This window comes from Chaetura pelagica, unplaced genomic scaffold, assembly GCF_000747805.2.
Source record: "Chaetura pelagica isolate M959 unplaced genomic scaffold, ChaPel_1.0 scaffold328, whole genome shotgun sequence".
Taxonomy (NCBI): domain Eukaryota; kingdom Metazoa; phylum Chordata; class Aves; order Apodiformes; family Apodidae; genus Chaetura; species Chaetura pelagica.
The window spans coordinates 2,491,470-2,505,916 of record NW_009954216.1 but is presented as its reverse complement, the minus strand read 5'-3'; the positions used below and the strand labels follow the sequence as shown (position 1 = coordinate 2,505,916).

The following is a 14,447-nucleotide window of genomic DNA, read 5'->3' as shown; positions in this document are numbered from 1 at the left end:
AGGGAGGGGCAGGCGATGTCTGCTGGCCTTACAGCCGCCCCGCGCCGCGGCTCCCTGTGCTCCCGAGGGCCCATCCCAAGGGAAGGGGGGACGCGCCGCGGCTCCTTATCCCTGCTAACCACTTGCATCTCCCCTTTCCACGACTCAGCAGCGAGGACCCTCCCAGGGCTGCACGCGGTGTCTCCGCAGGCGCGGGGGACACGCGGTGTCTGCGCAGCTCCCCGACCTGTCCTGTCTCCCCGCAGCTGCAGCCGGAGCAGCTGGACTGCGGCGCCGCGCACCTGCAGCACCCGCTGGCCATCGTCCCCCCCGTCACTGCCACCCCTGTCTTCACCCACAGCGGCCTCACCGCCGTGGCCGTCGCCAGCGTCAACAACTACACGGTGGTGTTCCTGGGCACAGCCAGCGGGGGACTCCTGAAGGCAAGTGGGGCGGAGGGAAGGGGCTTCCAGCGTCTCTCATGGAGTTTGTCCAAACACTTGCTTGTGTTTGGTGATGGAGAGCTAATTGGATGCTGCCATGATCCGTGCAGTGATAGATGCTGCCTGCTGACTGGTGGCCATTAATTACTCTTCAAGGCTGCCACATGAGCAGGATAGCCTTGATGAACCCTATGCTGGAAGTGTTGTTGTGCAGCATTGAATTATCCACAGCTCTCCTGATAAATTTTCCCTGCAAGCTGGTGGCTTTTGAAGGCTCCATGTAGCCAGGAGTATCACTGAGAGCTGCTTCATCCCAGCTGAGTTCAAAGCAGGTGTGAATCCATGCATCTGATGGGGCTCTGCGTTAAGTGAGGTGCCAGAGGTGCTGCAGAGCAGTGCAGTGCCCTGGCTCCAGAGCCAAGCAGCCAGGCCAAGGCTCAGTGACTTTGGTGCTCGAAGTTTGCCAAAGGAAGTTTTGATGCCAGCCAGCCACAACAGTTTGGTGTGCTCTCAGCATTGAAAGTCCACAGAGAAGAGGGGACAAAAACCCCTGGAGCAGAGACAGGGCTGATACCTGCATTGTTTCAGCCTGGGATGAATGGTGCAAAATCTGGATCAAAATGCATGGATAGAGGAAAACTGATGCAGTCTCTCCCCTTTCATCCAAGTGCTCCTGGCAGAAATGTGGGAATGATCACAAAGAAACAGGCTGCTTTGATTCCTGCCCTCAGGGGGGACACTGTCACCCCGGGCAGGTGCAGTGGGGGGGCACATGTCACACGCAGCGCAGCCCCTGTTCACACAGTATTAACAGCTCTGCTCCCATTATCATCCCCAAGAAAGCAGCCTTATCTGCTGAGGCTCCATTAGGGAGAGGCTCCTGGCTACCCTTTGCTAGCATAATTTGCTCAGATAGCTCTAATCTAATTCTACAACACAGCTGCATAACCAGAAGCCCTTTTACCTTCGGGGCTCCTTGTTATTTGGCACGGGATTCAAGAGACTTTGCCTGAGTTATTGTTCAGATTTGCTGCCTGAGAAAAGACAGCAAAGGGGCAGAAACAGTGCTCGACCAGCTCCTGCCAGCAGCCATTAGGGCTGCCAGGGGTATGTTTGGGGAATCAATCAGGCTGCAGATGGGCACTTGGTGAGGACCATTATCAGTGCCACGTCCAACAGCCGTGGAAGGAAAATAGGCACTCGAGGTGTGGCAGGGGCAATGCCCTGGAAAGAGCTGGGGTGGGAAGGGTCTGTGCTGCCCAGTGCCCTTGTGCCCAGCTGTTGCCATGGTGCTGTGGTGGAGTTGCCCAGAGCTGCAGCCTGCTCCACTCTTGCCAGTGCTTGTGCAGCACATGTCTTTTAGCCCACCCAGCGCTGCTCTGGCAGGGGAGCATGTGTCCCTGCCCCTGGCACTGCTCAGGGATCTCCCCTGGTGCAGGAAAGACACCTGAGCCATAGCAATGTGGGGTGAACGAGCCCAGGAGATGGAGGGACCCAAGGTAAGCACCTAGAAACAGCCGGGCACTGAGAAACCCCAGCAAGAAAGGAGAGGAGATGATCACAAAGCTGAAGTGGAGGCATTGGGACTCAGTTTATGGACGACTTGGGTGATCCCTGGCAAATTATTTTGCTCCTGGACAGCCAGCTTTTAAAATGTGGATAATGATAGCTCCCTTCTTTTTCTGCATAGGAGCTTGCAGGGCTTGCATATGGTTCTTAGCAGAGGGAAGCCCCCTGCTTTGAGCTTCTGCTATCTTACTAGGACATGTTGGTGCCGCTCTAGTGTGAGAATTAATTAATCCTATGTTAATTAATTAATCCAGACTTAAAGAGCAGAGGCATGCTTGGTCCTCACAGTCATTGCCTTCCCTTGCTAGTAAGGAGGCAGGAATTTTCCTCGCTCTCTTTCTGTTTTAAGCTGAAAAGTGACCCTCAGGAGTAATTGTGTAGCCCTATTGTTATTTCCTCTCAGCAATGCCACATTGAATTTGCTGAGTTTTCGAGTCAAATGCCAAGACATTCTGGGATCTGAAAGGCAGGTTGATGCTCTGCAGCTCTGGCCATCACTGCCAGCACTTCAGCTGGTGCTGCACAAGGCAAGGTGGGATTGAGCAGCTGCCATGGTCTCATGGAGGCAGCAGGGATAGAAGCTTCTTTTGGCCAGGAGTGACAACACTTATTTTCCATATGTGCAGGGAGCTCCATGTGTGCAGCTGGTGAAGCATGTAGAGATGTACAGTGCTTGGAGATGAGGAATGCCATTAGATACCACTTTGATTCTTGATTATAACCAAGGAAAAATAGTCTTTCTCCAATAGTGTTTGAAAAATGGTCTCAGGGAGTGGCTTTTTCTCACTACAGATTAATCTGGACAGCACCATGAAGGTTATTAGCAGGAGATCCATTTCAGTGGCTTACGGAGAGCCTGTCCACCCCATCATGCAGTTTGACCCTTCTGATTCCACCTACCTCTATCTGATGACCTCCTATCAGGTGAGAACTTCAGTCTTCAGCAGAATAGTCCTTTGAGCATCCTGGTTTTGGTTTAGCATTCAGGCCTAAGATGGGAGCTGGAAGGCAATAAAATTTGCTTTATTATTAATGGGCAGAGCCAAGAAGTGCAGAGCTTTGGGGGGGACCCTGTGCTGGTCTGTTCTCCTGCAGGGTGGGGACTGCACCGAGCAGACTGGCTTGTCAGGCTTTCTGGTCTTGGTGGTGACCAAGTAAAAAGAAGAGTGAAAGTTAAAAAAATGAATCCCACCTGTGGGGTTGCAGAAATCAGCAGATGTTCCTATACAGACACCTGAAAATAACAGTACACAGTCTTTAAGGAGGCTTTTGGGAGATCCTGCAGACAAAAGTCTGCCTGTCAGAAGTGATCCTCAGGGCAGTTTGTGCTCAGCCTGGCTGGTGGGAGGGCTTGGTGAGAGGAGGGCTCTCTGCAGAGACCAGGAGCACTGCAGCAGGTAGGAACAGACGGGCTCATCTCCCTCAAATGAGCAGAGCAGGAACACAAGAGCTGAGCACTCCAGGCGCTGGTGGTTTGTCCTGAATTACATTTTAATCTGTCAAAACAGATGCACAACCACAAATGTTGTATGTTGTATTTCTATTTTCTAAGCCCTAATTCTCTGCAGATTGGCCATTATAATTTCACAGAGCCCTCCTAGGATGCCTCTTTAGCGCTTGCTTCAGCTCTGCTCCCAGGCTGTGCTGTGCTCCTGCTCGCGCTGGATCAAACACCCCGTGCAGCACTTGTGATCCCAGCCTCTGTCTGTTTCTTCTCCAGGAAACCAGAGGAGTTAGTTTTTCTTTCATAGCATCGTGAGGAGCTCCCAAGGAGCTCGGCAGGGTTGTGGTAAGGGGGTTCTGAGCACCATGGAGCTAGGGAGCAGCAAAGTGGTGCAGGTGAAGTGGGGTCAGGCCAAGGAGCCCACGGCCGATCTGTGCTTGCCTGATGGGGGCTCAGGGCTCTCAGCACCTTGCATTGCCAGTCTCTACTGTACATTGTGACTCAGTTTTCCTTCCCAAATGTATAGAAATTGAGGGAGGTAAAAGCAGAGACTAACACATTATTTTCCTCCACTGGCTCCTGCCAAGCAAGGCCCCAAAGGTCCTTTGGTTTCTTTACAAATTAAGGTTTCCAGAGTGATTTTGCTTTCTGGTCACTCTGTGAATAGCCAGATAGTGTTCAGCTGTCTAGAAAGGAGCTTTCTGCAGCTCTGAGCGAGAGCTTTTCACAGGAAGGGACAAGCTGTGAGTCTATCTCCACTTGATGCATCAGGAAGGCGTGGTGTCACTCTCCATAGCCTGACATCTCACATCCATTGCCAAGGTGTGGCTGGTGAGGGGCAGCTCGTGCCGCAGCAGCGAGCCCTGTCCCTTGGCCATCCTGCCCTGCCCCAGGAATGTGTCCCAGGCTGGGACAGGCTCTGCTGGGGCAGCAGTGGGGTTGGGTGCTGTTGTGGTGGGGTAACACTTGTGCTGTTGTGCAGATGGCGCGGGTGAAGGTGGCTGCCTGCAACCAGTACTCGACGTGCACGGAGTGCCTGGCCGCTGCTGACGCTTACTGCGGGTGGTGCACCATGGAGACCAGGTAGGGGGGCTTGTGTCCTGCTCTGGCCTGTCCTTTGGCCCTGAAACCTGGGCAACAATTCCTGGTGCCTTTTGTATTGCCACACTGTAGTCACACTGCCGTTAGTCTTTGCCCGTTCCTTATGAAATATGTGCTTTTCAAAACAATTGCATCTGGTCTCAGATGGCTGGGATGCTCTTCAGAGCCAGGGCTTGGCTGTGGCTGCATTGTCACGCTGCAGCCAGCTGCCCATGCAAGGAATAGCTTGCAGGCATCCCACCATGGGACACAGAGAGCCAGCACTCTGTGAGAGGCTGTCTCTTACCCCTGCAGTTATTATTCATGAGTAAGAGACAACTGGCACTCAAAAGGAGATTTACAGAATTAAACCTGGTGTTAACAAATGTGGTTTTAAAAATAATCAACCACGAATTGTTCTCCTGTTTGTTACAGGTGTTCTCTGCAGCATGAGTGCACAAACTTCACAGGGGCCAACTTCTGGACGAGCGCAAGCGAGGGAGTGCAGCAGTGCCCTTCCATGACCATCCTGGAGCCTGAGATTAATATCGACAAAGAGAACCCGGTGTGTTTGGTGTGAATACCAAATTAACCTTGTGCATGTCCCATAGAGTTGTTACCTGCTCTCAGGGCTGGCAAACACCCCTGCCCCTCCAGCACTGCAGCCTGTCTCTGCGTGGGTGTGGGTCCTGGGTTGCCAAGGGCTGTCAGGGTCAGGGCAAGGCTCTCCAAAGTGCTTGAGGTGACCTCCTGCCTGGGCACCCTGGAGCCTGTAGGACATCAGCTTCTCAGCCCCTAAACAGGACTTGTAAAGCTGCTGCATTAAGCATACTGGAGAGATCTGAAAAACTTCAAAATGCAGAAGATCAGCTGGTTTTCTGGTTTTGTGTGGTTGCTATTTTTAACAATATTTTAATGATATTTGAAATGTTTTCATCAAAACACTTTTTGTTTAAAGACAGACTCTCTCCCAGTGACAGAAATTTCTCTCTGCCAAAGTTCTTGACCAGCCCTATCATGGGGAAATCACTCACAAACAGGCAGTGGTTGGGGCAGAGCCCAGACCAGAGCTGCAGAGGGGATCCCATGGGACCCTGGCACTGATCTGCCTCCATGTCTGTGCCTTTTCCTGAGTCACCTTCCTAAAAAGCATTCCCATTCTGCAAAACTTTCTGTCCTTTCCCCTTGGAGGCTGATGGCAGAAAGACACCCCTGCACCAGGCGTGGGGCCAAGGGCTCCTGCCAGGAGCTCCTTCCAGCTCCTCACCTCCCATCACTGTCCCTGGCCAGGGAGGGTTGGTTGCACAGAGCAGGGTTGGTGTTTGCTGCTGGTGCAGGCAGTGTGGCTGGGGCACAGCCTGGGCACTGGTGAGAACTAACTGCTTTTTTTTTTTTTCTGTCCAAACGTAGGCCCTGATCATACAAATAAACGGAACTATCCCGAACCTGAACGGAACAAATATTTCATGTGACTATGGAAATAATATCCGCACGGTAGCCAGAGTGGCTGGAGATTATGTGAACCAATTCATTTATTGCAGTTTGCTTCCACGTGAGAAATACCCGGCGTTTCCAGATGACCAAGGTTTGTAGAGGAAAACAAGCTCAGGTCATTCTGTGTCCACTTTTGTGGACAGAGTTTTTCAGTCTTTTTTTTATCTTTTCCCCAGTGTGTGCACAGATAATGCCTACAGGGAAAAAAGGCCCAAACTGCTTCTGTTTTATAGGGCATATGACTTTAAAGCGTGGGAGTTCCACCATCTTAACATGAATTGACAGTATTTCAAAGCTATCAATTTTCATTTTAAACATCAGATTTTAAAAGCCAGTTCATGTACTTATTTTATTAAGATTTATCTAGTTAGAGCTTCTGTTTTAGATTTAATAAGTACCAGAGCAAAAATGTTTTAGCCCTGGGGAAATAACATGGTTATTTATATTGATACTTTCAAATGCTTTTTGCTAATTTCCCTCCTGAACAAGCACTACCTTTCAGGAGTTCTGGAAGAAGAGCAATTGTGTACCTAAAGACAGCTCAGAAACACTTAATCCCAGTTGTGCAATTAAAAGCCAAGTGGAGGTCTTCTAGTGCCACCCTGCTTTTAGGTGGCACTGAAGGGGACACCCACCTTGAGGTTCTGTGGAGCTGCATTCCAAGTGACAAGGTGACAAGGACCCACAGATCTGGTTGAGATCAGCTGAGCCTTGATGGCCAAGCTGGCCAGATCTGATACTGGCCACTTGGTGATGGAGACCGCCCCATTTTATAGCTCCTTCTGAGCAGTTTGATGCTTCATTCCAGACTTGAATGCTTGTTAAATCTTCATCTTTCAAGCTTGGAGTGAATGCTCTATTGAAGATGCCTGACTTCTGTAGGAGAAGAATTAGCCAGTCCTTTTGAAAATCCCACTTTTCATAGGCAAGTTTATAAAGCTGCATTGTTTTTCTCCCTAGCTATCCAAAGAATGGGAGATCATTAACTGTTCTGTATTGTTGGTTACAGCAATGTCCAAATGAATTTCTGGAATCCACTGCGCTGATTTATTGTACATATTCTGAAAGAGGCATTGTCTCTTGTCCCTGGTGCTTATATGGCAAAATTGCAAAGGAAAAAAAATAAATTAAGCAATTTTGGGGGGAGGGGGAGTTAGTATAGTGTGCTAAGTAGCCAAAAAAGGGATTTCCACCCTTCTCTGTGGGTTTGTTGTCATGGGGAAATTGAGCGGGGTTTTAAAACATGATAACTAACATGTTTTAATTATCCCTTTTAAAAAATACATAATTTAGCACCAACTGTAAGCAAAGACAATAATTAACTCTGTTAATTAACACTTGCACAACATGCTGGAGTTTTCTGCTGAAAGTCGCAATGTTCTTTTCTGGGGAGGGTGATAGAAAGTGTTGATTTAGGAGGGAAGAGCTGAAAGTCAGAGGGCGAAAGATGAATGGTCCAAGCTCTGAAATGCAGCCCGGAGGAAACCCTAGAGAAAACAAATCAGATTTAGCCCTTGTTTTCCCAAGGGTCTGTCTTGTCTTCTAAGCATGAGCAAGAGGCTCTTGCAACCCAATATCCTCTGGCTTGATTCTCTCAGACCACGTGGTTGTCGAAGCTGCTCTGCGAGTCAACAGCAAAAACATTATCCGGGCCAATTTCACCATCTACGATTGCAAAAGAACTGGGAACATTTACCCGAAGAGAGCGTAAGTGGGCAGGGCGGGCAGGGGGTGGGCAGGTGGGCGCTGTGGGGCGGGTGGGTGCACATACAGCCTGAGCAGGGTGGGCAGGGGCCTGGGCAGGGCTTGGCAGGGCTGCGGGGGCTGCGCTGCCGGGGACTGACACAGGAGGGTCCTTGCAGCGTCTGCAGCCATCTGGACATGTTGGGTTTTTTTCCGTGTGAATAATATTTTTGTGTGAAGCTCGTTCTGTTAACCCTTAGGCAGCAGAGCTGGGCTCCCCAGCCATCCCTGGGGCGTGAGGGAGGCCCGGGCACCTTCTCTCTGTCCTGTCTCCCCTTCCACATGCCCCTCATCTGCAGAGTGGGCTGCTGGGGAGGGGTCCAGTGCCACCCACAAACAGTCACGCCCCTGCCAGGACCGTGTCCCCCTGTGCAGCCCGAGATCTGCTCTTCTCACAGCACCTTTGCCATTTCAGATGCACCAGCTGCCTCTCGACCCGGTGGAAATGTCACTGGTGTCCCTCCACCTACACCTGTGTCTCCAACCACTCACAGTGCCATGACGCGCTGCAGATGAAGGTAAAGCCCATCAGACTCGCCTGCTTCGGGACACCTTCCCATGTCTCCAGGCTGTTGCTCTGGTTTCCCTCAGCAGCTCTGTGTCTCCATCAGCTGCTGGCACTTTCTGGCCATGGCTTGGCTGGGGCTGGAGCTGGGGCACCGTTCTCTGCTGGTGTCCTGGGGTGGGACAGGTGTGGGGCAGGTGACCAGAGCTGTTCCTGCAGGTGTGTGTGCTGGCAGCCTGGCTGGAGCATTCGGCTGTCCTGGTGTGCTCAGCGGGCTCCATCCCTGGGCTCTGTCTCCCCTCTCACATCTGCAGCACTGCCACCCCTCCTCATCATCCCGGGCTGCGTGGTGCAGTAACCAGCAACCCTTCACAATTCAGTTAGCTTTGACTGGGCTGTTGTGGGGTGTTAATAACTTGCTGGAGCACCACTGGTGGTGCTCATCTAAAGGAGAAAATCGCCCCTTTCCAAATTACAGCTTTAATAACCCAGAGGCTCAGTGTGTTCCTGCTTCTGAAATTTAAATTGAAGTTAATTTAAATAAAATTGGCCTTTTAGCAATCAATCTGCCATAGATTCAAGCCAAGCTTTTACACTGTAAATTGAATATCCCTTTGGCAGCGGTGCTCTGCTCTCATCTCAGCTCTTCCAGCAGTTCCCTGTGCTCACAGCTGGTGGGAGCTTGGCCACATGTCAGTCGTCCCACCCTTGGGCTCAGGCATCTGCTCCTCTCCAGCAAGGAGGAGGTGATTGGCTGCAAGCACGGGGGACAGGGAAGGAGAACCCTGGAAGCATAGGGACCCCCGTGGGTTGGTCCTCCATCCATGTTTGTCATGGCTCTTGCGCAGTGTGTTGCTCATTACATCTAGAGGAAGAGCTTGGGCTGTGAGAGGACTCCTGGAGAAAGTCCCTGGATTGACTTTTTCCATGACAAAGTGCTGCGTAGCCTGCAACTCAGCTGGCAGAAGCTAAAATTGCCTGAGATAATTTGTTTCCTTTGACTTAAGTGTAGCTGCTGCTGGAAAGGCAGGGCTGAGCAGTTATGCAGCAGAGCAGGGAACGATGGGCTTTCCTGGCCCAACCCATTGTCCCTGCCAGACCATTTCTGAGGAGATGCTGTGGTGAATTTGAGGACAGGATCTTGCCATGTCCAGCTGCCCCCTCATTCACTGCCCCGCACAGCAGAGTGCTGCACCTGACTTGCCATTCCTGGTTTTACCTCCGTGCCTTTCTTAGCTCTTCCTGCTGGTTTCCATGAGCAGCCTGCAGGACGAGGTGCTCTGTAGCCCTGGAAACACGGTGCTCGTCCTACAGTCAGAGCTTTCAGTAAACAAACCATTGCTGGCATGGCTGCACCTGAAAACTGGTCCACTGGGAAGCCAACGTCACAGGCTTCATCCAGGGCATTTTAAACATCAGACCCTCTGCCCTGATCCAGACATGAATGATACAATCAGCTGGAAAGCTCTTATTTCTAGGCACTGATGAACAGCGGGAGAAGGGGCTGCAAGGCGACAAGTTAATCAGTCCTCTAAAGTGTATTTTCTAGGAAGCTATGCCAGCTGCTGTGACATGCAAGGACACACCAGGCTGTAGGAGCTTTTGCATGAATTTTCAATTGTGGCCCCGCTGGCTTCATTTTAACTCTTGATTCTCCTAGAAGAGGCTTGGGACTGAAATCTCTCCCCAGTGCTTTGCTTTGTTGTTTTACTTCTTTTATCATGTACATCTCTGTTATTTAATCTCCTTGTTTATAGGTGGCACCAACTGTGTTTGGCTGAGTGTCCTGGTAGGAATTAAGTGTGTTTTCCACAGTCAAACAGGCACTCCCAGATAGTTTCCTGATCTGCAGCTTCATCAGGGGAAGGCAAGAGAGAAACCTCATGCTCACTGGAGCACTGGGGATGTGACCTGCTGGGCATGTCAGGGCTGGGCGGGCAGGTTGTGTCACCAGTGGAGTCACAGTGGGGTAACCCCTACTGCACGTGGGAAGGAAATCTTGCCTGCTGAAAATAATTCTGCATAATGGATCAAAAACGTTGTTGTCTTTTACCCCAATGGCTCCAGTGTCAAAGGCATTAGTGCGGATGTGCCCTGGGGCAACGGAGAAACTGGCTTCATTTCTGCTGTAGTTTTGCGGTACCATTTACATCTCATGAGAGAACAGGATGGGCTTGTCATACAGACTTGAATTCTGAGTCAGCTTCAGTATCTGAGCCATCAATTTCAAGTGAGAACAAAAGTAGGGGGACAGATGACCTTTAAAAATCGTTTTTCAGCTTCATTTAGGCCTTTCATTTCAGCTGTCCTGCTGCTGCAGTCCCCTTGCTGAAGCCCCTGCAGCTCATTTATTCCCTTTCCTCTGCACACGCTGGTGCACACAGCAGCCCCCGCGCCTCTGCGCTGCTGCTGTGCGGGGGGAGCCCACCGGAGAGCAGGGTCTTTGCAGGGGTTTGCAGAAATGTGCATCATGGTGTGTGAGACATCAGCTTCCCGCTGGCAGGGGGGTCAGGCCAGCAGACTGGCCATTGGAGGCTGCAGGGCCTCCTCTCAGTGTTGCTTGCACCCTGTCCTCTGACATTGAAGTGCACGTTGGTGCCCAGGCTGGCAGCTGAGGAGCGCATGTGCGTTTGCTGTTTCCTGAGGAGGGCCTTTTTTCGTGCTGGAAGATGGAAGTGCAGGCTTGGCAGCAGCAGTGCCCAGGGGATGGGAGCTGCGACGTTCCCACGCTGGTGGAAGAACCTGACAGGAGCAGGGGGGATCCCTGCTGCCCTCCTCCCTTGGCTGGCTGCGGCTTGTGGGCCTCAGGCGCCGCCCTGGAAGCCCGGCCACCATGCCATGGTTACCTTGCTGGTGAAGGGGTGGATTTTAAGGCAGTGCTATACTGGGCTGAACATAAAGCTGGTGACTCGGGGGAGGCAGGTTCCATGTGGTGCTATGCTCTGTTGTCACTGTGCTGTTTTGGTATTCACTTCCTTTGGGTACAGTGAGATCGGACTTTGGAGTTGCAGTGAAACTAATACTTTCAAGGGACTTGACGTGTCATCTTGTCTTATCATTAGGGGTGCTCAGCTTGCACCCAGCTCACCTCTTTTTTTCTTACCTGTTTTGTACCTAACAGAACAAAATTGACTGTCCACGAATTGTGCCTGCCTCACTGGACCCAATGCCCACGGGAGTATCTCGGGATATTATGATCTCACTGGCCAATGCCACTTTCTCTAAGGTAAATAGCTCCTGGAGAGATCGGGAAGCTTCGGGTGAGCCCAGGCTGGTGTGCAGCAGGGCAGCCAGGGCAGCCAAAGGGGATTTCAGTACGAGCTGGTTTCTGCCTGGAGAGCAAGTGATGGGGCTGGTCCCTGTTTGGTTTGGCAGCTGAAATCGTTGTGTTCACAAGGGGGTGGGAAGCAGCCACCCTGGGAGCGAGTGGGGTTGCATGGCATATGGACCTTCAACGGGGCCCATGAGTTGTGTCTTGCTGTGACCCTGCAGAGGATGCTAGAACACTGGGCAGCCAGGCAGCTCCTGCAGGGAGAGGAGAAGGTTGGAAGTGCTGGTGGAGCTGGTGGAGCTGCCAGCTCGCTGTGCAAGGCACTGCTTCCTCCAGACCCTGCCCTCCAGCACGCGGGCACAATGAGCTCTCCCTGCCTGTTTGGGCTTCTGTTTCCTGCATGGGTCCAGCCTCTGTGAAGGAGGATGTGCCCTCTGCAATCAGCAAGGCAAGGGCGAGAAAGCCTTCTTCCTCTGGGGATGCTGAAGGTGGCTGAAGGGGAAGCAATACTGCGTGTAGCCTGGTAGGAAGTGGAGGCAGCAGGAAAGGGGCTGAGGCACCAGGGCTTCAGGCCCTGGCAGCCTGGCTTCCTCCTGCCACCATTCACAGGATGTCCTGGGGCACCAGCCACATTCCTTCTCCTTTCTTCTCTACTTCTCTATGGGAGCTCATGAAACCTGCTGGAGCTCGGAGCATCAGATCCACGTGCCCTGACCCTTGGCAGCTGTGGGGACACTGTCTGGCTGGGGGCCAGGGGCAAAGGCTTCCTGGGCACGAGCCCTGTGCTGGAGGAGATTCCAGTTTCCCCTCCTGGCCACACGTGTGTTCGCTGAGCAGCAGCTGCCTGCTAGGAGTCTGGCCCTTTCACGTTTTTTATCTGATCCACTGGTTTTCAAAGGTTGGTTAGACCTCAGTAGTGGTGGAGCATCAACCTGCTTGGAGATGGGATTTTTTCCTGCAGAACGCAGCCACAGCAGTAACTCGGGGCAGGATATCATCTTTGTGTTATCAGGAAAACAGCATAGAGAATCTGCCTTTGAACATACTCCCAGCTGGGTTCTTATTTGAATTAGAGATTTGCTCTGTGCAGTTGGGAGGAGAAGGAAGGTGGCTTTGAGCCCAAATCATGCACTGGATTGGGCTGGTTTGTGCAAGGCAGCTTGGGACCATGTTGGCTCTCGTTCTGCATTGCAGCATGAGCTCCAAACACCCCAGTCCAGAGGAACCCACGTACCCTGCTGCTGAGGGGAAGAAAGAGAGTAGCCCAGCTAGACATGTCTCCTGGTCTGCACATGCCGTGGGTCAGACACATCCCCTGCTCTGTGTGCCATATGTCCTTGGCTCCATGAGTGGAAGCCCCACTCCTGGTCATGACTCTTGATGGCAGCAAGCTGTGGATGTGTAATGGAGCAGGATTAATTAGGTCCATTAATTAATGGAGCAGGCCCCAGTCCTGCTCACAGAGTTGGGTTCTGCTCTCCTGACTGGAGACGTGTCTCAGGTACTGGTGGCAGAACCGCGGTGGAACCTGGCACCTGCCAGATGGGTTGATGGAGACGTTGTTGTTGCAGCCATTGTGCCCTTGTGTCCCCCAGGAGACAGCTCTGGAGTGCCATTTTGGGGTGGACAGGACGTTCGAAGCCCGGTGGGTGAACTCCTCCACCGTGGAGTGTGTGCACGTGCTGGTGAGTCGGGGTGGGCTGCGAGCCCCTGCTCTGCTGGGGTTTCGGAAGGAGCTGCTTGTTTACCTTTCCAAATGGGAAGAGTTCAGCTCAGGCAAAGCATTTGGCTACCTTTCAATGTTGCTATTTATGTAGCTTTTATTCTGAGCTAGGAACTGGCCTGAGAAAATGCTCACATGCTCATCGAGGAGCGGTGTGTGGTTGTTGGAGGGCCAGCTGCACCTCTGAAACACAGCAAACATTTGGGCTTCCACTGATGGGAATGTCACAAGTAGCAGCTGGAGGGGAGCACTTTCCATCGTGTCACCTGCAGAACTCTTATTGTAGCCTGCTGCTGAATAGGTGCAGACTGGCCAGCTGATTAGTTTTCCTCTCTGTTTCTGCTAAAAATAGCAGCAAGGGCTCTGCTCTCGCTGGCTGTGCACTGTGTCCTGGCGCCCTTTGTTTGCACCTCAGCAAAACAATTAAAACAGAAAATGGCTTTCCCTCTCTCTCTGCTAAAGATGACACCCTCCCATGCTGAAAAGCAGTGGTCAGAGAAGCCTCATGAGGAATGTTAATCCATGTAGTGTGTGTATGGAACCTTGTATTTTACTGTTTCCTAAGCTTTTGTTTATGTTTTTTGTGTGCGTGCAGCTCCACACAGCAGAAAAAAGCCATCTCTTCCCAGTGAACCTTCAGCTGAAGGACAGACCAGACAGATTTATCGACAGTCCAGAGATGATGACAGGTCTGAGTTGAAAATATTTTTATTCTGTTCTCATCTGGTCAGCTTGAATGACTCTCAAATCCTGGCAAAGTTTATGGGTTCAGGAGAGACACCACGGTGGAGCCAGGCACAGCTCGGTTCTTTCTATCAGGCACACACAAAAAATGTATTTACCCAGAGTTGTGTCCATGTGAAGGTGTGCCCAGAGACCAGCTGGATGCCCTTGGACATCCCCTCTGCACCAGGGAAGGTCAGGGCCTGTCCTTGGGCACAGGGGGTGGCTCAGGGCCCCCCTCAGCAGAGTGTGGGGTGGGCTGTGCCTGTGCTCTCCGTCACAGCAGAGATGGGGGTGCTGCCAGGCCTGGGAGAGAATTCCTTCCAGAGGAGATAAGGGACAAGGGAGGGCTCTGCCTTGAGCTCCCACAGGCATGTGGCATCAAGGTTCAGTCCACTGTACAAACGAAGGATTTTTTTTTTACCCCTTCTGTTTTGAGAAAGAATGAAATGTGTAACATTTCAGCCCTGGCC

General features: G+C 51.8%; 1 protein-coding gene across 1 annotated transcript in view; it reads left to right on the top strand.

Moving 5' to 3' along the window:
• PLXND1 (plexin D1) overlaps positions 1-14,447 on the top strand; it is a 55,964-nt gene that overhangs the window by 4,176 nt on the left and 37,341 nt on the right. The window contains exons 3-12 of the mRNA XM_010003385.1: positions 246-422; positions 2,784-2,915; positions 4,418-4,518; positions 4,951-5,080; positions 5,926-6,100; positions 7,608-7,716; positions 8,168-8,270; positions 11,379-11,483; positions 13,124-13,213; positions 13,847-13,940. Coding sequence (XP_010001687.1) covers positions 246-422; positions 2,784-2,915; positions 4,418-4,518; positions 4,951-5,080; positions 5,926-6,100; positions 7,608-7,716; positions 8,168-8,270; positions 11,379-11,483; positions 13,124-13,213; positions 13,847-13,940 — 1,216 coding nt within the window. The remainder of the gene's footprint in view (positions 1-245; positions 423-2,783; positions 2,916-4,417; positions 4,519-4,950; positions 5,081-5,925; positions 6,101-7,607; positions 7,717-8,167; positions 8,271-11,378; positions 11,484-13,123; positions 13,214-13,846; positions 13,941-14,447) is intronic.